Genomic DNA, 20,609 nt, shown 5'->3' with positions numbered 1-20,609 from the left:
CATAACAACCCTAAATCAAGTTAACACTTATTTTAAAGGGGGAGGAATTTTAAGTCTTGTCTTTTCAGACAGAAATAGTATCTTCTCTTTCTTTGCTTACTCCCAGAGTACTTAGGACACATAGAAAATTCTTTATAAATATGTTTATTAATATATTAATGAAGGATTACATACTCTACTCTGCACATAAAATAATTCTCATTAGCAGCATCTTTCTCGGTGCCTTCTTATATCCCATTCCTTCTGTTTCAAATGTCCGTCTCTTCTTTGTCCTGTTGGCAAACTCCTGTTCATCCCTCAAAACCTAGATTGAGTGTCCCCTCTTCTGAAAGTCTTCCTTTACTTTTTGGGGGGACAGGCAATTGCTGCTTCCTCTCTCCTTTGCACTAGATTCTACTCTTGCTTGTTCTAATTCATATAAGGGAAGTCTGTCTCCTCCTTCGACTCTGAGCTCCTTGAGGGGGAAGTGAAGCTCCTTGTTTCCTCAGTGCCTGGTGTGAACAGGCACACAGTGAGGGCCAGCTAAGCGGAACTGACTACTAAACATCTGATACAAACTTGTTTTTAAGGAGTCTAAAGAAAGAGCAATATTCTTTAATTTAAAGGTGTGCTTATAGTTTGCAGAAATTTAAATCAGTGACCTCTGATACTCTTCCAGAGCTGAGAAACCAGAAATTCAACATCCATAGCTAAATTTCATTCAGCAGTGATACTATTTGAATTATTTTGAACAAGTTTCTTAACTTTTCTGCACATCAGCATAATATTTTTATGCCATATTTCTGCTGGAGAATTTACCATAGCACTGTGGCCCCAATATAAAAATCTAAATGACTTTGTTTATTTACTCAATTAGTATTTATTGAGGCATTACTAGCTTTGAGGATACAGCAATGAACAAAATCAAAGGCAAACTCTCTACTTTCATGGAGTTATATTCTTGGGCAAGCACCTCTGGCTGAAGTCCCTCTAACAGCCGTTTCCCTTTGCCTTCAAGGTGATCGAGCCCCATCAGGGTTTCTCCAGTTGAACTGTAAGAGACTTCTCACTGTTCCCAGTTTCCTCGTGCCTGACTATCCTCTCTGCCTGGAATACTCTATATTTCTTCATTAATAGCCAGCATCCAGACTTTGATTTATGCTCAGGTTCAAAAGTTATTTCCTTGGGCCGGGCGCGGTGGCTCACGCTTGTAATCCCAGCACTTTGGGAGGCTGAGGCGGGCGGATCACGAGGTCAGGAGATCGAGACCACGGTGAAACCCCGTCTCTACTAAAAAATACAAAAAATTAGCCGGGCGCGGTGGCGGGCGCCTGTAGTCCCAGCTACTCGGAGGCTGAGGCAGGAGAATGGCGTGAACCTGGGAGGCGGAGCTTGCAGTGATCCGAGATTGCGCCACTGCACTCCAGCCTGGGCGACAGAGCGAGACTCTGTCTCGAAAAAAAAAAAGTTATTTCCTTGAGAAAATCATCCCTGATTAACTTAACAATTATTTGTTCAGTATTTTCATTTCACTTCCCACTTGGACAATGCATATGTTTTTCATGTATGTATATTTCTTGATGAGTCTTGAAAATATTTCTTGTCTTCCAAAGTTGATAATAATTTGTTGTGATAAAACCTGTGTCTTCTACTTTGTGTGTGTGTGTGTGTGTGTGTGTATGTGTGTGTGTGGTAGAAACGGCTTATTGTCCCCTGATATAGGTCCTCACTTTCCTCCTTTTAATAGTAGGACCCCCTAAAATTTTATGTGGGCACGTGGCTGCCCAGATAGAGACTACATTTCCCACCTTCCTTTGCAACTAGGTAAGGCCACACGACTAAATTCTGGCCAATGGAATGTCAGCAGGAGCGATACATGCAAGTTCTAGGAATTGCTTGCCCTCTACATGCTTATCCCCCTTCCCATGGACTGGAATGTGACCTTGCAGATGGAGGGCAAGCCCCAAAGTAACGGTGAAACAAAGACGTTATCTGGGTTTCTGGGCTACCTTTTGGAGCAGACTTTTCTTATTCCACTGGATGGCCTATGGGCTTGATTTAACATAAAATATTTATTTATTTATTTATGAGTATATCAAGACTCATCAAGAAATATACATACATTTTATTTATTTATTTATTTTTTTTAAAGAGATCAGGGTCTTGCTGTGTAGCCCAGGCTGGCCTCAAACTCCTGGGTTCAAGCAATCCTCCCACCTCATCCTCCCAAGTGGCTGGCACTACAGGTGCGTGGCATTGTGCCCAACTGAGCTAGATTTTGTGCATTAAAACCTGCATCTTGTTTAGGCCACTATTGCTGGTCTTTTATAACATTACCATATCCTAACTCATACCATGCTCTTTGCAGTACTTCACACAGAATAATTAAGTGGGAAGCTAAGTGAAAATGTGATTATTTTCCTTTGTTTTGTTTTGTTTTTACTTTTACAGGAAAACATTCCCATTCATTTGGGTTTAAAAGAGAAAGGGTGGTTCTGGTATTTTTTTCACTGAACTACATTTATTTTGGGGAAATATGACACACTATCACACTACCCTGTTCTTCTGATATTACTGAATAAGACTTTTGGAAGAATTATCTGGAATAGAAATCCAAATTTGGCATTAAAAGAGAGAACTTTTAAATCATCAGGAAATCTTACAGAAACCTACAGTTTGAATCTGTAGGGTAATACGGTCACATTTAACCTCTCTAGCTCCTTGTGCTACCCACCAAGTGTACCACCACTCCCAGGACTGCAAAGCAGAGCAAACAACGTACCTCCAAATCTCCTGAGATATTGGCACCAGCAAGAATCCCAGTAGCTGCTGGGAAAAAAATGGCAAAGACAGAGAAGAAGCCTTCGCCCTTCGTGAAGCGTGGCCCAAAGTTTTCTGCAAATATTGATGCTACAACATAAATTATAAGAAAATTATGATGTAGACATTTTTCACAGTATAGAAGATTAAGTTACCATTGGCTTCCCTAGCCCTAAATGCAAATACATTCCTATATTCTAATTTTTTTTTTTTTGAGACAGAGTCTTGCTTTGTTGCCCAGGCTGGAGTGCAATGGCACGATCTCAGCTCACTGCAACCTCTGCCTCCCAGGTTCAAGCAACCAAGCAATTCTCCTGCCTCAGCCCCCCAACTAGCTGGGATTACAGGCGACTACCACCACACCTGGCTAATTTTTTGTATTTTTAGTAGAGACGGGGTTTCACTATGTGGGCCAGGCTGGTCTCAAACTCCTGACCTCAGGCGATCCACCTGCCTTGGCCTCCCAAAGGGCTGGGATTACAGGCGTGAGCCACCGTGCCCGGCCACATTCCTATATTCTAAACGGAATGAACTTGAAGATGTGGTGTACTCCTAAGGAACTTTACGTTAATATTTGCCAAAAGTCAAAATACATATCATAAGGTTTTAGATCTCTATGATATAGTTCTGAAAAATCAATTTTTGTGCCAAAAGAGATCCAGGCTACCTGACTTTTGTGCATCTAGAAAAAGAGATGAAGAATTCTCTCATGATCACACTGGCATACCCACAAATGCACCACCACACACATACACACACGAGTACATTCTCACATGCATAAATACCATAAACAATCAACACACTGGTTTTCTATGCCTTTTTTTGTGGTTGAAGAACCTTGTGTGTGAGTCTACTTTACAATTTTGGTACTAATGTATGAATCTTTTTACTTTTTACTCCTAGATATTAGACCTAAGCTGCTTATACCAAATCCTTAGCATGGCAGAATATTATGATGAGAAGCTTTATTAATAAAATAATACCATCCCACAGGTTGTCACCAAATTATTAAATAAAAAGGAAACAACCTAGAAGAAAAACAGAAGGAAAAAAGAGAAAAGGAGAGGAAGAAAAATGTGAACAAAAGAATCTGGGATGCAAAAATAGGAAAAAAGGCTTAAAGAAAAAAATATGGTAGGAATGGGAAGGAGGGAAAATAATAGAAGGGAAAAGGATATTAACATGCAAAGCAAATCAGAAAGTCTTTATGAAGAAAAGGAATCAGGATGAAAGAGGTATGTGATATCAAAAAGAAATACTGACAACTGAGTAGATAATAAAGGGAAACATTTAAAAACTCAGCAGTGGATTCTTGAGTAAGCTAGAGGGAAAAGAAAGGCAAGAACAGATAAAAGGAGTAAAATAAGGAGAGAAAGAAGTCAAATTTCATGCTCTGTTATGTTATCACAGGATGCTACACTGAGTAACTCCTACAGTCTTTTCCGCCTGAAAGTCTGACAGTGATGCTTAACTAGGTAATGCTATGGGAAAGCAAGGTGCAAACAAGTCTAGCAGGAAGAAAGAAATGACTAAGTTTGACTTTAGTGCTCTGCAGTGGTTGAACAAATTGAGCTGTGTCTCTGTTTCTACTATTTGATAGCAACAACAAAAGGTTTACAAAGCACTTTCACATCCGCTGTCTTATTTGTTTCTCAAAATTCCCTCAGGAAGTTCTTATTATTGCCCACATTTTGGCAGGAAAATCTGAGACCCAGTCACATTAGGCGTTCTGTCTAGCTGTTAAGTGGCAGAGTTGAGATCCAACCTTGGGTCTCCTGAATCCAACTCCAGGCTCTTTCCTGGAGAAATTTACCAACCATTTTATCACTAGTTAGTTATCACTAGTTAAACTCATATATTTTCTGGTTCTAAAACCTATGGTGTGCCCAAATTTGCTGGTGAAGTACTGGGTTTCAGAAAAGAATGATAGTTTTTGCCTCTGTTATATTTCCCCAACGAACTTCCCATTTCTTTTGGGCTTCCGCATCCACAGGTAACTTGAAAGGGGAGCCAGGCATTCCGATGGCTGGGGTTGGGGTGATGGGGATGGTGATGAGGAGGGCAATGGAGAAGTATTTAATGAAAAGCAACCAATTTACTCCATGTACCTTGGTAATTAAAGAAACCTCTGGACTTTTTCTCATTGTTGGATGGAATGACAGTTCCGATGAAGAAGTTTGCAATAGCAATTAGAAGAATGACCAGAAGAATCACTTGGGCCTGGAATGCAAAGGTAAAAGGAAACCAAATCAGATTTATTTAACAACTTTTTACATAATTATAAAAGTTAGAAGTAGCCACTGCAGAAAGACTCTATCTGATTATTTCAGTTAAGTCTCTGCTACCCAGAGTAGGTAAAAAAATACATCCTTATTAGAATGGCATGTAAATAGGCCTTATTCTACTTGGATGTATATGCCACATTTTTAATGGTGCACGTGTTTGGGCACTTGAAGGTGACATTTCTGTAACATTCTAAGTAGCAGGTGGGTAACTTCCACCATTGTCCCAGGAATGTGAATGAAGCCAAAAGTTTTAACACTGATAAATTTGAGGGGGGTTTTGTTTGTTTGTTTTCGGCAGAGCACTTATGGGTTGTTTCTGTTCCCAGTGTTAACTGCAGGAGTTCGAGAATGCAGAATGATGAATAGAATTCCTGTGATTCCCAGTGCACTTGACGTCAGGCTGCTGCTGTGTGCTCAGCACAAGCAGTCTGCAGGGTTAACTGGCCAGATGGTCTTCCTTCAGCCCCTCCAATGCTGTAAGGTGTTTATGGCTTGGTGTTGCCATATGCTGTTTCCTTTACCTGGAAAGCACTTCACTCTACTTCTTGCATAGCTATTTCCTTCTTTTCATCCTTTAAGTCTTAGTTACCTCCTCAGAGAGGCCTTTCTTGACAATTTAATCGTTTATGTTTTATTATTTTGTTTTGTTTTGTTTTATTTTATTTTGTTTTCCCGAGATGGAGTCTCACTCTGTCGCCCAGGCTGGAATGCAGTGGTGCGATCTCGGCTCACTGAAACTCTACTTTCTGGGTTCAAGCAATTCTCCTGCCTCAGCCTCCCGAGTAGCTGGGATTACAGGCATACGCCACCCTGGCTAATTTTGTATTTTTAGTAGAGACAGGGTTTCACCATGTTGGCCAGGCTGGTCTCGAACTCCTGACTTCGTGATCTGCCCGCCTCAGCCTCCCAAAGTGCTGGGATTACAGGTGTGAGCCACCGTGCCCGGCCCATTTAAATAATAACAGCTATCTGTTCACTGAGGGCTTACAATAGAACAGATGCAGATTTAACTTTACCTGTATTCTTTTAGGTAAATAATACCACTAACAAACTGACAGCCTTATGGAATAGGCAATATTATTATCCTCATTTTAAAGGTAAAGACACTGAAGCACTGGGAGGTTAAATAATTTACTGAAGGCCGCAGAGATATAAACTGGATTCAAATTCAGGCACTCTACTACAGAGCTGGAGCTTTAAATGCTACCCTCTACTGCTACTAAACTTCATTGCCTCGTTATCTAAAGTAGGGTTCTCCTGTGTTTTTTCATCACAGTGTCCTGTTGATACTAATTTTCACAAATTCCCTTTTTATATTTGTTTCTTTATTTGCTTGCTTAGTATTGATCTCTTCATAGACCATATATAGGGATTAGGCTTGTTTTGGTCGCAGGTGAATATCAGTGCCTAGAAGAATGCTCAACACGTGGTAGGCACTAACTTTATTTTTGTTGAATGTGTGAATGCATAATCTACAGATAAATGCCACATAGGAATGTTTTCTATTGACTTATAGGTGGGCGGCTTTGGCTGTCTTTCCACGTCTCATGACTGCTTGAGATCTAGTTACTTCATCCACAGGCACGTAGGAATATTTTCAATTGCACCAGTCACTTGAGGGAATTACAAAGGAGGCAAAAGACATGTTTCCCATCATTCAGAAATTTACTATCCATTTTATCACTAGTTAAACTCAGAGATTTTCTGGTTCTAAAGCCTATGAGCCTAAATTTGCTGGTGAAGTACTGGCTTTCAGAAGAGAATGATAGTTTTTGCCTCTCTTATGTTCCCAACACTCTTGCCGTTTCTCTTGGGCTTTTGCACCCACAGGCAGCTTGAAAGAAGAACCAGGGTTTGTGATTGAGAGACCCAGGCTTCCAGCATGCACCACTGCTATGATCATAAGGGGTCTGTGCATAAGGCAGCCACCTTGGTGACAGCACAGAGAGGCAAAATACAGCAATCATGTGACTCGTGAGCCCTGAGTCATGACTGCCTGGGCTTTGTGCTTTGCAGGCTTGGTGATCCACCTAGCACTTGCCTGCTCATTTCACCATAGCAGGTAATAACAGCAATTCTTTTTGAATATGGAGTTCCTTCTACTCCTGCAATTTGTTCAGGACCTGACCAGCCACTGTTGATGATATCATTTTTGAGAAATTTACCTTTGCCTCCCATTCCATTCCAGCTACTGAAATTCCTAGAAGAATCACCACTGTGATGGAGCCTATAATCCGGATGTCATTGGTTGGATCCACCATCATCGAATCACTCTCCTGGGGAAACAAATTATTAAGTGCTTAGAGATACAGCTTTTTGCATGTGAGTCTTATCGCAGCATTTAGCAGTAAAAAGAGATACTATACAATTACACCTGGGGCCATATAGAATAATAGAAAAATGGAGTATTCATAAATTTATGAAGATAAAAAACCTAGCATTTTTTTCTGTGATAATAGGCCTTTGATAGTCAAGGTTAGGAGTTAGACATTTCAGAGATTCATTCTAGCTTTTGAAGTTGTTGTAGCACTAAGTAAAAATATGTATACATATACATATTGTGTTTTATTTCAGAAGAATGACTGGTTATTTCTGTGTGTCAAGGGGAATCCTAGCAGAATAAAAATGAATGGTTTACAGTGTAAATACTGAAAGTTAAGTGGTGTCCTATTTAAGAACAGATGACACAAACCTGATAATGCATCTCTTTTTTTTTTTTTTGAGACGGAGTCTCGCTCTATCGCCCAGGCTGGAGTGCAGTGGCGCAATCTCGGCTCACTGCAAGCTCCGCCTCCCGGGTTCACGCCATTCTCCTGCCTCAGCCTCTCCGAGTAGCTGGGACTACAGGCGCCCGCCACCACGCCCGGCTAATTTTTTGTATTTTTAGTAGAGACAGGGTTTCACCGTGGTCTCGATCTCCTGATCTCATGATCCGCCCGCCTCGGCCTCCCAAAGTGCTGGGATTACAAGCGTGAGCCACCACGCCCAGCCAATAATGCATGTCTTGAAGGTAATATACCTTATGAACTGTAAGCTCATTTATTTATCTAATTTTTAAATGGAGGTACTTTTACCAATTGAATTCAGTGAATGCTATCATTACCATGAGAAAAGGACTAGGAATTAGTTGATACATCAGCTAATAAATGTGCTTGCACATGCAACATCCTAGACTAGGCACCTAAACTAGGAAATGGCTAGTTTTCTGGAGTGAATTATTTTAATTTTTAAACTTTCTTTCCTTTTGGAAATCTATAACCATAATCGTAGTACTACTGTTGACAGCAATATCCATTATTCATCTGATGTTGCATATTTTACACAGTATTTCATATACATTATTTCATTTGATCTGTGCCACACTTCTGTGAAATACGTACAACAGTATTATTAGCCCATATTATAGATTTGGAAAACAAAGTTCAGAAGAATAGAGGAACTAATCCAAACTTTCTTGGCTGGTAAGTGTGAGAACCTGGACTCAAAGCCAGATCTTCTGATGCCAACCCCAGGCTCCTTCCACTATATTTGACTTTTTTCCTCTCATTTAGCTGTAATGATATCCCCTAGTGCCCTGAGAAGGCAAACCAAACTAAATTATGCTGCTTGACAGAAAAAAAGAAAAGCTTTTAATTACCTTAAGAAGATCTACTACAGTCTCAGCAAATCCCACCACATACATAGCAACAGCCACTGCATTAGCAAAAGCAAAGATCAGGCCTATTGACCCACCGAACTCGGGCCCTAAACTTCTGGAAATAAGATAGTAGGCCCCACCTGAAACAAGAAATGAACATACTTTACATTGAGGAACTGCTATTTTATATGACCAAATGATTGTGACTGTCTGAGAACATTTACAATGTGAATTATTTCAATAACAGTATTACAACTTCCTAATAATTTTAGGAATCCTGTGTTACCCAGTGAATAACTTAGCCCTTCTCAGTACTCTGTACTTAATCTACAATAGAAGTATCCTGACTTAATAAAGCCCAATCTATTAAAACATAACTGTAAAAAAGCTACAAATAAGAACACAGCAAACTTTACAAAAAAATGCGTTGTCTTTATAAAAATATCATTGGAGTATTCAAATTAATAATGAAGTAAAATTTTATATAAAAAATTTCCAGGAGTAGGAAAGTCTAGGTAGAAAATGAAGCAGGTGAAGTTTATCTTTGTTTTTCTAACTTCCTTTCTGTTGTGTATATATGTAAAATATATGTTTACACATATATAGATATATGTACATATATACAATTTCCTGATATATATGTGCTGCATAAAACAAGATATCTGTATTATCCATTCTATAAATCAAACTTGCTTTTCTATGTTTTTAGTGTAAGAAGGCATGATATATATATATATATAAACATACATATACAAAACATATATAGGTACATACGTAAAATTTTCTGATATATATGTGCTGCATAAAACAAGATATCTATAGAGTGTGATGTATTATTCATTCTATAAATCAAACTTGGTTTTCTATGTTTTTAGCTCCAGAAGGCATGATTATTGCTAAATACTCATATATGTATGGGTGTGGCAAGTAGGTCCCTTGCCTGTTGGCCCCTGAGAGCACAGTGTTTGGCAGTTGCAAGTGGGAAGAAAAGGGGGGAGGGTCTGGAACAATTACTTCTCCCTTGGACATTGAAAAAGTAGTTCTATTAAATATATATAGTTGCATACTTCTGTGCATATGAAGGATTGAACTAGATTCGTCAACTGCCTAGAGGGTACCTAGGGCAGCTTATTGAAGGTGAAAAGGATGAGATGTTAGGAGGTCTGATTATCACAGACCATAGTAAGATTATGACTTCCTATACAGAGCTGGCTTTGGAGGTAGGCAGAGTTGGCACAGGAATGACAAACAAACACACCTAAAAACAAAACAAAATTACTTTTTGCTGAGAGAAATTTCTTTCACTATAGTAACTCTTTTGGGCTCAGGGGTCAAAGTCCTCTCTAAAAATGTAGCATATTGTCTGGGTGGAGCAAATCCTCATTATTTCCTTTATACAGATCACCTTAAACAACTGAGCTAGTCAGTTACCTAGGTGGGCTGGATCAACATGAGAGACAGGCAGAAGTTGAGAGTGGAGGTGTGTCGTGGGCAGGATGTTTTAGAAGGTTCTGAGTAGGAAAACCTGGATAAGGTGCCCAAGTAGAGAACCAGAGAAACCAAAGGGGAAGGGGAGGGGGAACAAAGGAAAATAGAACAACGATACATTTCATCCATTTCACTTTCTGCCTAGGCCTGCCTACTCCTAGGTTATTTGAAAGTAACTCTTTGCTTATTTATTTGTTTATTCCCTTTTAATGATCTTCCGTTGCCTGTTGGTCACTGGGAGCACAGCGTTTGGGGTGAGCCTCGAGGCCTGGGTGCAGGAGTGGTTTACTGAGTGGGAATCATCAGCAATGCCATCTGGGACATTGGAGAAGACCCATGCTGAGAGGACCTGTGAGAGAGCCAGTGGGTCTCATCCAAGGTACAAAAAAACCATATATTTTGCTATAATATTCCATACCTTCCTACTAGACACATAGTCACTCTCCACTTTATAAACATGTTTCGTTACAAAAAATGGGTCATGTCAATGAAGATATTCCAATTTTAGTTGAGAAAAATTTTGCTTTGCTGTTTAAATTTTGGGTTATATTGTTTTGTTTTAGGACATTGAGGACTAATTAGCAATATGTTTAATTTCACTTCCAATAGTAAACTAACTCCAGACATTACTAGTAACCAAGCCTCTAGTCATAAGTAAATTAATTGGCTTACCTCCTCTTACTACTCCATTCGTGCAAATAGCAGACATAGAAATACCTGTGAGTGTCGTCACTACCACACTTAGGCCAATGACGATGACTCCAAGACCTGCAAAATCCCCCAAGAAAGGTGTTTGGTTCCAGTACTGAGAGAAGTCACCAGTACTTCAGGAGGCAGCAGTCTGAATCTTGTCACAGAAAGATCCACCTCCCTGTGAAAACCTGAAATGTTCTAAAAGATCCCATTTCATGAAGGTCTAGGAAGCACCTGAAATGTACTAAACGTTAAAACAGAAGGCAAATCTGGGAATCAGTTTCCAAGAAACATCATCTAGAGGTGTTCAGACTAGCCTGAAAAAGAAAAAGTTTACCTAAGGAAGGTGCACATCTGTAAGGCATGACCTACAATGTGCCAGAGAGATCCATTAGAAAAGAGACCAGAGTAGACCTGGACTATTCTCATCGTACCTTAGGTTTTCTTTGGCATCCAGCTCCTCCAAATAGCCAGGCTTCAAGAACATTGGGCTACTTCCTTGTTCCCATCAAAAAGAAGTATAAAAAATTGTTTGCCTACCCGTAGCAAGTGATGAGGGCATTAGATATCTTAGAGATTTTACCTCCACGAACAAACCCGTTAGTTGCTATCGCAGAAGTTGACAACCCAGTAATAGAAGTTACCATAGTGGAAAGAAGAATTATGAGAACTCCAAGACCTGTTGGCAATGAAAGATAGAAGATATTGCATTTTACTATTCTTCCTTGGATTCCCTATTGTTGCAAACTTCACTGCCTTTAATTTAAGTTTTCAGGTCTATGCCTCGGGCTCCAACGGGGTTTCTTTGTGCTAAGGAGAAACTGGTTTGCCTGGCAATAAAGACCAAGTCAGAGAACTGCTCATTATGATGAAGGATGGTTTCCAAAAGTAAACACAATCGAAAGTGCAGCCTTGGAAAGGAAAAGTTGACTTATGCTGGTGTCCTGGGAGAGAAACTATCCTGGCTGTGAAAAGAGAAAACATGACATTTGACCTTCTTGCTTGCTTGAAGGAACCGGAATGAGAAAGCTGGGGGTTTGACAAAGGTTAAATCCTTCCCCATTTTTCTTGCATCTCTTTGCCTGATGGGGGGAAAGAAACCAACTTGCATTACCTTTGAAAACACTCCAGAAAGGTCAGTGGTGAACTATTAGAGCCTGTGTTGCCTTTACCTTACAAATGATGGTGCGGGTCACAAGTTTAATTACCTCCTCTGACACATCCATTTGTGGCAATAGCAGAGGTGGATAAACCAGTGATAGCAGTCACTGTCACGGCTAAGCCGATGATAATCACACCAAGACCTCAGTTGAAAGAGGAAAAATAAAGGCATTAAATGGTGGAAGAATTCATTGGATCATTTACATAAAAACCAGCAAGTCTAGGGTAAACATCAAAGGACCATATTTGAGTTTAACAGGTTGGCTAGGAAATCACCATGGAGTAAATGCTTAGCTTTGAAGTTTTCTGCTTGTAGTAGCTCTGCTTCCAAGAAACTCAAGAGCTAAAATGTGCAGAACTACGTTGTACAAAACAAAACCACTAGGGCTGGTCAAAATTTAATGTGCACCCCATCTTATTATTATTATTATTATTTTTAGAGACAGTCTTGCTATTTTTTCCAGGCTGGTCTCAAACTTCTGGCCTCAAGTCATCCTCCTACCTCAGCCTCCCAAGTAGCTGGGACTACAGGCTTGCACTATTGCACCTGACAGAATTCCCTCTTTGGAGAAGTTCTAGACACCTATAAACATGATAATTGGCCTACAATTCCAAGCTGTCAAGATAACTAGAGATTAAATGTTCATCCTTCCAGGTTACTATCTTTTTATGTATATTTGGTCACATAGAGGTGGAGAACTACATAGAGTATAGCAAATTATTCATCTGGCAGATGGGTAAAGTGGAAAGAATGAAATTAAATTACATCAACTTATTGACTGTGTGAATTCTGGAAAGTTACTTATTATGATAAGTCACTTTAAATAAATAAATAACTGAGCCAAAAATAGCAATGAAATTAGAAAGAATGCATGTGTAAAGTGGCTAGCATAGCACATGGAACACAGTACACACTCAATGATATTGCTTTTTGATCATATCCACAATAGTCATAATACTTACTGCTTTTTAAAAACCTACTATATATCCAGCTATGCGGCAGATAATGTAAGAAACACAAGACACAATTAAAATGAAATTTTAAAAGCTGCCCCAACTATTTTATGGTTCAGAAGGTTGATGATTATAAGGAGAGGGAGAAAGTGGTAGAGGCCAGAATTCAACGAAGCCGTGACTGCTTTCAGCTTCAAGATACACATAGCCAGGAGGTTACAGAAGGGTATCAGAATATATCACTTTGGCATAAGGATTATTTGGAGCTGAGACAACCGAAAAAAAGTAGATACAAGAAAAGCTCTCGATCCCCTTCCTATTTACCTAAAAACGGGACATAAATGTGTCCTGCCTCCCCTCTCTACCAGAAAGTGATCTCTGATTACCAGAGACAATTTTTGATGCTTATCAGCCTGATGAAGGCACCACAGGCATCTACACAACAAGCTTTGCTGACTAGCTCTTATCTTCCATTCCTTTCCCTATGTATTTACCTTGCCAGCATTTGCCACCTTGTGAATGAAAAGTCCTTTTCCTTTGTCTTGTCACCTCTCTACAGTTTAATTGTTCTTCTGTTAAGATGATATGTAAGCCCCTGTTCTAAGCCCCCCTTTAAGTCACTCATCACTGAGTGGTCCCATGTGTATGTACCATGTACATGTTAATAAATTCTGTTTTTCTCTTATTAATCTGATTTTTGTCAGTCTAATTTATAGGCCCCCAGCCAATGAACCTAAGATGGGTAGAAGATAACTGTTTTTCCTCCCTACAATACCCTCTCTAATGGAGGCTGACACAGAATTCAGGGAGAGGGCTGTGGAGACACAGCCACTGAACTCACCCTGGCTCCATCCAGAATGCTCTGGTCTGAGCTGTTCGGTAAGCTCCCCTATGTAAAGTGAATGCTCCATAGTTGTTGGCAGGCTCTCTCGTTCCAAGGATGGTTAGAAGGGTAGTCAGCCATGAGAGGCTGTGATCTCTCTGGCCATGCCCAAAGAGAAGGGAAAGTGGAAGGAGGTTAAGGGCAGCAGTGGGAATGAGTCAAGGTATTAAAGGCTGGTTCTTTTGAAGCTCTTGGCTATACCCTGTCTCTAACAGTAGCCTCTAGGCTTTTTTGCAGATTAAAGTGCAGTGGGAAGCGGCTAACTAAGCACAGGCTGCAAACTCGGACCATATTGCTTTGGACCCTGTAGACTCTTAAAAGCTAGGGGTTGTAAAAAATAGTTGGACTAAATTCTTCATATCTATTGCAGGGATACTGTGGTGAGCAGTGCCTCTATATCACTATGTGGCTTCAGGTCCTTGTGCCACTAAAGGTGATTTATTTTGCACTTGTTTTGCTCCTGACTTTGTTTTGAAGAAGCTTGATAGAAAATGTTTAGCATACCCCAGAAACTCTACAGGACCATATAATTTGCATTTCATAACATTAAACCTACCCCAACCTTATTATTTCCTCACTGTTATTTTCGTTTTGACTCTAGTTTTTTCGACAATTCTTAATTCATCCTTTTGCATTGTATATATTTTTGCAAACCATTTGAAATCTTGGAACAAAGTTTTATACTTTTAAACAGCAAGGGATTTGCTTCTCTCTCATAATCAAACATAAAATCCCAGGGTAGAAGGCAGCTTGGAGAACATTCAGTTCATTGTTTTCTGAAATTGTGGTTCTTGAACCACCTGCTTCAGGAAATGCCTGGGGTGCTTATTAAAAATGCTCAGACCTACTGAGTTTGGATCTTTAAGAGTAAATCCCAGGATTCTGCAGTTTCCTAACCTAACTTCCCAGATAATTCTTATGCATCCCACAGTAAGACAACTAAGCTACCCTCAGCCTATTTCAACTTGTGTCTGCCTGTTCAGAAAAGTGCTTTAGCTTTATCTTCAAAGAATTCATTGGGTAGGAATTAATCTGCTCCTTAATATTTAGAAAAGAAAGGGAAACACTGAATATAAGTGACTTGCTTCAGGTCATACCGGCTTTTCACACCCAACTTCCTTGCTTGATGGTTAAATTTATTGGAAACCATCTTGCCCCAGCAAGGTCTCCAAGATAGAGAAGAACAACTAGACAGCATTATCAGCTCATTCCACCCTTTGCTTTTGGTAACAAGACAGCCAAAACTTGTAGCCCAGAATGGTTACCCAAGGGCTGTAGCTACCGTTACTCCTGGCTCCAGATTCCTTCTGGCTCTATTCCCAGGGTCTGGGCTTGAAAATGTATTCAGATTTCTTCCTCTATCTACCCCCAAAGCAAGAACAAATAGATGTATTTGTTTCTTTTATTCCCCAGTAAGGTAAACCCAAATGGGACCCAGATGGTGACTTAACTCATTTAGTTTTAGGTTCATAGCAAAGGCCAGTAAAACTGAGTAAGGTTGACAATAAGTTTCTAGTACTTACTAAAGTCTATCTTCTGAGAATTAAAAAAAAAAAAAAGAAAAGAAGAACACAAACCTCCATTCAAAGGAAAACCCATTGAACACTCACTAGGTAGAATTTTACTCTCTTCTAATGTATAATTTAACTACTTCAATATAAAGATCTTTATTAAAATAAAATTAATGTCTGATAGCATAATAAACCGTTTAGCAGAAGATGGGATTCTTCATTCTCTACAGTTTTGCAAGAAACTCAATACTGGGTTGACTGTGAAGAGTAATGTAAGATCTGATTAAAGTTCAGATTATTGCCCAAATGTATGGATGTTAAATAAGTTGCATTAAAAAGAATTACTCTTGCCCTTGGGTACTCACACCTCCAAACAAAGTAATGTTTCTTGATGATCTCAATAAGTTACTAAACTACCCTTAAAAACCTAATTTTGCATGAAACCCTGCAGCAAAACCTTGGCAATATTAAGATGCAGATTTTCCATGGAATGGCATATACTTATTTTGGACCCTGCGGCTGTGAGCATTCATTTGCTATGCATCATAAAACCGGCAAGCAGCCCTCTGTCAGGAACCCAGCAGTTGCCAAACATGAAACATGGAAAAACTATGGGAACTGGCTCCAGTTTTTCAATTTACAGCTTAGCCCTTTCTTTTTTTGAGTTAGTCTTCCGGTGATGCTGAATGTGTTTTGAAGAGCAAAGCCAATAAATAATGACCAACTACCTTTTAAAATGTGAATTGAGATACCTTCTGGAGTGTTATCTGAAAGCACAATAGAACTTCCATATTCTTGAGACTAAGTCTTCTCCGGAAAGTGAATTCATAATGTATTTCCCGTATATGGAATAGAACATTATTAATTTTTATCTCATTAAGTGGGGAACTTTAATACAATTCAATTAGATTTTTCATAAAAACTTTACTAATGTACTTCAATAAAAAAGATTTGCTAGAAGAAATAATATTTAAAATGGAATGTAATATTTAAAACATTAAATAACCACTCAAAATAATGTCATTATCCATTTTTCATTTAGAAAAAAAAGTAATATACGTATTATCTTAGTCATTTCATCTTTCACTTTAAGGTTATATCTCGCAATATTTGATTAACCTTTGTTTTCTTACTGCTAGTACCTGAAAGTAACACAATTATTTTCTTTGGAAAAAGTTCAACAATTCAGCGTTTTTATTAGTCAGGTCACATTTTCACCAGTTTTCCCACAAGTTATTTTTGTTCAGTGAAGTCTTACCAATCATGCCAAGAAGGATACTGTGTAACAAATGAGAGGCAAATGTCAATATGTCCCCAAATACAAATATTATTATCTAAAATTAACATGCTATTATATGTCTGTATACCTAAAACTCTATCAAAAGATAGAGATATCTCCTTGAGCATTCACCTGTTTGGCAAGCTGGAAAATTCCAGTTTCATAGGAGTTAACTCTTCACCTTTGCTTTCTGACAAACAGCGTCAAAGAAGCAAAGTAAAAGGAGCCCAACTGTAAATTATTTCTGTGACCTTCATCTCACATTCAGTATTAATGGTGAAAAAAGATTGCTTATTGAATTTATAATTTACATGCAAAATTATTTAGGAGGGGAAAAATGCTTACCAATTCCAGCTTCTCCAACAATCCAGGAGAGGCGAATGAAGAGCATGACTCCCCAGATGTTCAGCATGCATCTTACCTGTGGATAGAAGCGGTATTCAAAGCAGACAGGACAAACGATAGTGGGACAAAACCCAGAGCTCTTCATAACGCTGTGCCCAGGCCTTGTTCACTCTTAATCCACTAGAACATTGAATGGATAGTTTTCATTTGTAAACAGAGGAGTTTTCTCACCAGCACACCTTTCACCCATCCAAACTTCACGACACCAGCTTGATCGTCTTCCTTATTTTCAGCTTGTTCATCTCCAGGTATCCCATCACCGTTAGCAACTCTGTCAGCTGAACTTGGGGTGACTGCCACATTCTGCGTTTTATAGATAGCAAAAACACAGTAGTTGGTCAACGAACAAAAGGTTCCATGAAACTTTTCAAAGCAAATCAAAACAATTGAAATAAAACTTGAAATAACAAAAAAACCCCAAACAAACTAAATATATTCTGAGAATTTTAAAGAAACGTATATTTTTTGCCCTGGAAGCTGAAAGGTTCATTTTGTGAGTCATTTTAAAGTGTTTTTTAGGGCTGGGTGAAGGGAATCTGAGATGTTCTTCCACTAGTGAGAATATTTCCTCTGGTGAAAAGTCAGATTTGGATAAGTTTAGCACGTAAGAGAAGGGCTACAAGGAAGGGACAGCCAGAGTAAATGAGGGTCTTTGGAGGTCATGTTACGACCAGAAAGAGAACCTTCCTGAGCTAAGTAGAGGATTTGTGCTTCTTTTGGTGAAACTCCCTGTACTTCATTTTATCTATCTATCATCTATCTATCATCTTTTTTTTTTTTTTTTTTTTGAGACAGTCTTGCTGTGTCACCCAGGCTGGAGTGCAGTGGCACAATCTTGGCTCACTGCAACCTGTGCCTCCTGGGTTAAGGCAATTCTTGTGCCTTAGGCTCCCGAGTAGCTGGATTACAGGCACACACCACCACACTCAGCTAATTTTTTGTATTTTTAGTAGCTGGGATTATAGGCGTGCACCACCACACCCAGCTAATTTTTTGTATTTTTTGTAGAGACAGAGTTTTGCCATGTTGCCCAGGCTGGTCTTGAACTCCTGAGCTCAGGCAATCTGCCTGCCTCGGCCTCCCAAAGTGCTAGGATTAGAGGTGTGAGCCACCGCGCCCGTCCCATTTTATTCATTTAAAATCATGATGATAAAACTTCTCTACACACCTCAGAGGATCTTTAAGAGAATTCAATGAAAGACACATAGACATGTTTTTCTTTCTTTCTTTCTTTCTTTCTTTCTTTCTTTCTTTCTTTCTTTCTTTCTTTCTTTCTTTCTTTCTTTTTCTTTCTTTTTCTTTCTTTCTTTCGTTCTTTCATTCTTTCTTTCATTCTCTCTCTTTCCTTCTTTCTCTCTTTCTTTCTCTCTCTTTCTTTCTTTCTCTTTCTCTCTTTCTTTCTTTCTTATTTCTTTCTTTCTTTATTTCCTTTCTTTTCTTCCTTTCTTCTTTTCTTTCTTTTCATCTTTCTTCGTTTCCTTCTCTTTGACAGAGTCTTGCCCTGTCACCCAGGCTGGAATGCAGTGGTATGAACTCTGCTCACTGCAACCTCCACCTCCCGGATTCAAGTCATTCTCCTGTCTCAACCTCTAGAGTAGCTGGGACTACAGGTGCGCACCACCACACCCGGGTAATTTTTTTATTTTTAGTAGAGACGGGGCTTCACCATGTTGGCCAGGATGGTCTTGATCTCTTGACCTCATGACCTGCCCGCCTTGGCCTCCCAAAATGCTGAGATTACAGGCATGAGCCACCATACCCGGCCGACATGTTTTCTAAGAAAACAAAACAAAAAAGTTTAAAGTATTCCACAAAAGTGTAAATGCACTGGATGATGACAAGAATGTTATTCCTGTAGAAGTTTCTTTGAGATTCCATTATGCCTTTGCCTGAAAATTGTTGAATGTGCTAGTATCTTATAGAAGGTAAGAAGTTTCATAACTGATTACTAGTTGAGTAGAAATAAGAAGTTGGTGGTACAAATAAGGGTTTAAACTTTTATATGGTTTTTTCCTGTGGCCTGATTTTGAAAAAGACTTCCATTCACATTACGATAGTATCTGAGCTCAAGAGGGGAGGAAGCAGCTCCTTTTCTGTCAAATTGAGAATAGTTCTCTATAATTTTTCTTTAAGATATGGGTTTGAATAATTTCAGATGCACCTACTTAATTTAGCTTATCTGGCTTTTACTTGGCCCTTTGTGTAGACTGTACTTCTTTGAGCTCTGAAAACGGTTTTCTTTTCTAGGAAAGATTTTGAAGCCACTGGGGAAGTCTCTGAGATTGAGCCCTCAATTACCACAATTAGAGAATGACTGTATCTTATTTAAGTGGTCTAAACTGGTTTAAGCCTAGGATGATATGTTCTGATATCACTAGTTAAGAAGTCTTAGATAAAGCCATTTTTTCTTCCTCTAAAATGGGGCTGGTGTGAAATAAACATCCGTATTTATTATCAAAGGTTCATTTTAGGATGATTGAAGCTCTTGCCCTTGCCATACTCAAAGGGTCTTGCTTCTTTGCGCTAAAGTATAGCTTACCCATGGTAAACTGCCCTCATTTGGGCTCTATACTCCAAGTGACTTTGACTTCTTGTCTTCTTCTTCCAGCCTGTTCTTCTCGTTGTCTTTTTATTTATTTGTTTTTCCTTCCCGGGTGAGTGCATATTCTTTGTCTTTGTAAGGATTCCTCCTCAAACTTTCTTCTTCCGTGAGACCTTGTTCATGATACTATTGTGACACTTGGATAGCCAACATAATACAGTGTCATAAGAGTCATTGTGTGACAAGTGAATCAGAGAAAGATTCAGCACTTAATTACCATTATTATAGGATGATTCTAAATTGTGGGTTACTTTTTCTCAGTACCAGCCAAAGGCTTGGCATATAGCAGGCCATCAATAAACAATGCTGAATCAGCCAGGTGCAGTGGCTCATGCCTGTAATCCCAGCACTTTGGAAGGCTGAGGCAGGAGGATTGCTTGAGCCCAGAAGTTTGAGACCAGCCTAGGCAACATGGCTAAACCCTATCTCTACAGAAAATAGAAAAAAATTACCTGCGTGTGGTGGCATGCACCTCTAGTCCCATCTACTTGGTAGGCTGAGGCGGGAGGATCGCTTGAGCTAGGGAGGTCAAGGCTGCAGTGAACCACAATTGTGCCACTGCATTCCAGCCTGGGTGACAGAGTAAGACCCTATCTCAAACAAACAAACAAAAACAACAATAACAAAACAATGTTGAATTCAGAAGGTGGACTCGAAAGTTCGTAATCTCTACCACTTAAGAGCAGATATCCTAGTTTCTTAACCATTCTTGCCTCCTACTTCTTTTACCTTCCATCTCTATAGGACAGCTCATTTCTTACTGTTTCTTCTGGGTAGGTCACATTTAAAAGGGAAGAAGAAGGGAATGAATCCCAAGACAGATTATTTTATTATTTTCTGACAGTATTGGGAAAAAATGGAATAACAGAGGAGATTGAAGTTAATAATTAAAATTTAGTTTTTAATTACCTG

The 20,609-nt window shown here is 39.2% G+C and overlaps 1 protein-coding gene and 1 long non-coding RNA gene across 6 annotated transcripts in view; one reads left to right on the top strand and one right to left on the bottom strand.

Moving 5' to 3' along the window:
- SLC12A1 (solute carrier family 12 member 1) overlaps positions 1-20,609 on the bottom strand; it is a 95,025-nt gene that overhangs the window by 64,643 nt on the left and 9,773 nt on the right. Inside the window, exons 2-8 of one of the 3 annotated variants that reach the window (XM_058428022.1) lie at positions 17,267-17,398; positions 17,036-17,111; positions 12,111-12,206; positions 8,722-8,861; positions 7,250-7,360; positions 4,908-5,019; positions 2,762-2,889 (exon numbers count right to left, since the gene is read on the bottom strand). In XM_058428022.1, the coding sequence (XP_058284005.1) occupies positions 2,762-2,889; positions 4,908-5,019; positions 7,250-7,360; positions 8,722-8,861; positions 12,111-12,206; positions 17,036-17,111; positions 17,267-17,398 (795 nt within the window). Of the gene's footprint in view, positions 1-2,761; positions 2,890-4,907; positions 5,020-7,249; positions 7,361-8,721; positions 8,862-10,881; positions 10,978-11,485; positions 11,582-12,110; positions 12,207-17,035; positions 17,112-17,266; positions 17,399-20,609 lie in introns of all 3 variants that reach the window. The other 2 variants (XM_032176190.2, XM_032176191.2) reach the window with 2 other exon arrangements.
- On the top strand, positions 3,031-7,446 carry LOC116482590 (uncharacterized). Of its 3 annotated transcripts, none has more exons than XR_009209866.1 (3): positions 3,031-5,032; positions 5,411-7,146; positions 7,273-7,446. It is a non-coding gene; the product is annotated as an uncharacterized LOC116482590 (long non-coding RNA). The 3 variants fall into 3 exon arrangements; XR_009209867.1 differs by having other exon boundaries at positions 3,031-5,560; positions 6,915-7,146; XR_009209868.1 differs by having other exon boundaries at positions 3,031-5,565; positions 6,915-7,146.

This window comes from Hylobates moloch, unplaced genomic scaffold, assembly GCF_009828535.3.
Source record: "Hylobates moloch isolate HMO894 unplaced genomic scaffold, HMol_V3 SCAFFOLD_14, whole genome shotgun sequence".
NCBI lineage: Eukaryota > Metazoa > Chordata > Mammalia > Primates > Hylobatidae > Hylobates > Hylobates moloch.
The sequence above is the reverse complement of the archived record's forward strand: the minus strand, read 5'-3'. Positions and strand labels throughout refer to the sequence as shown.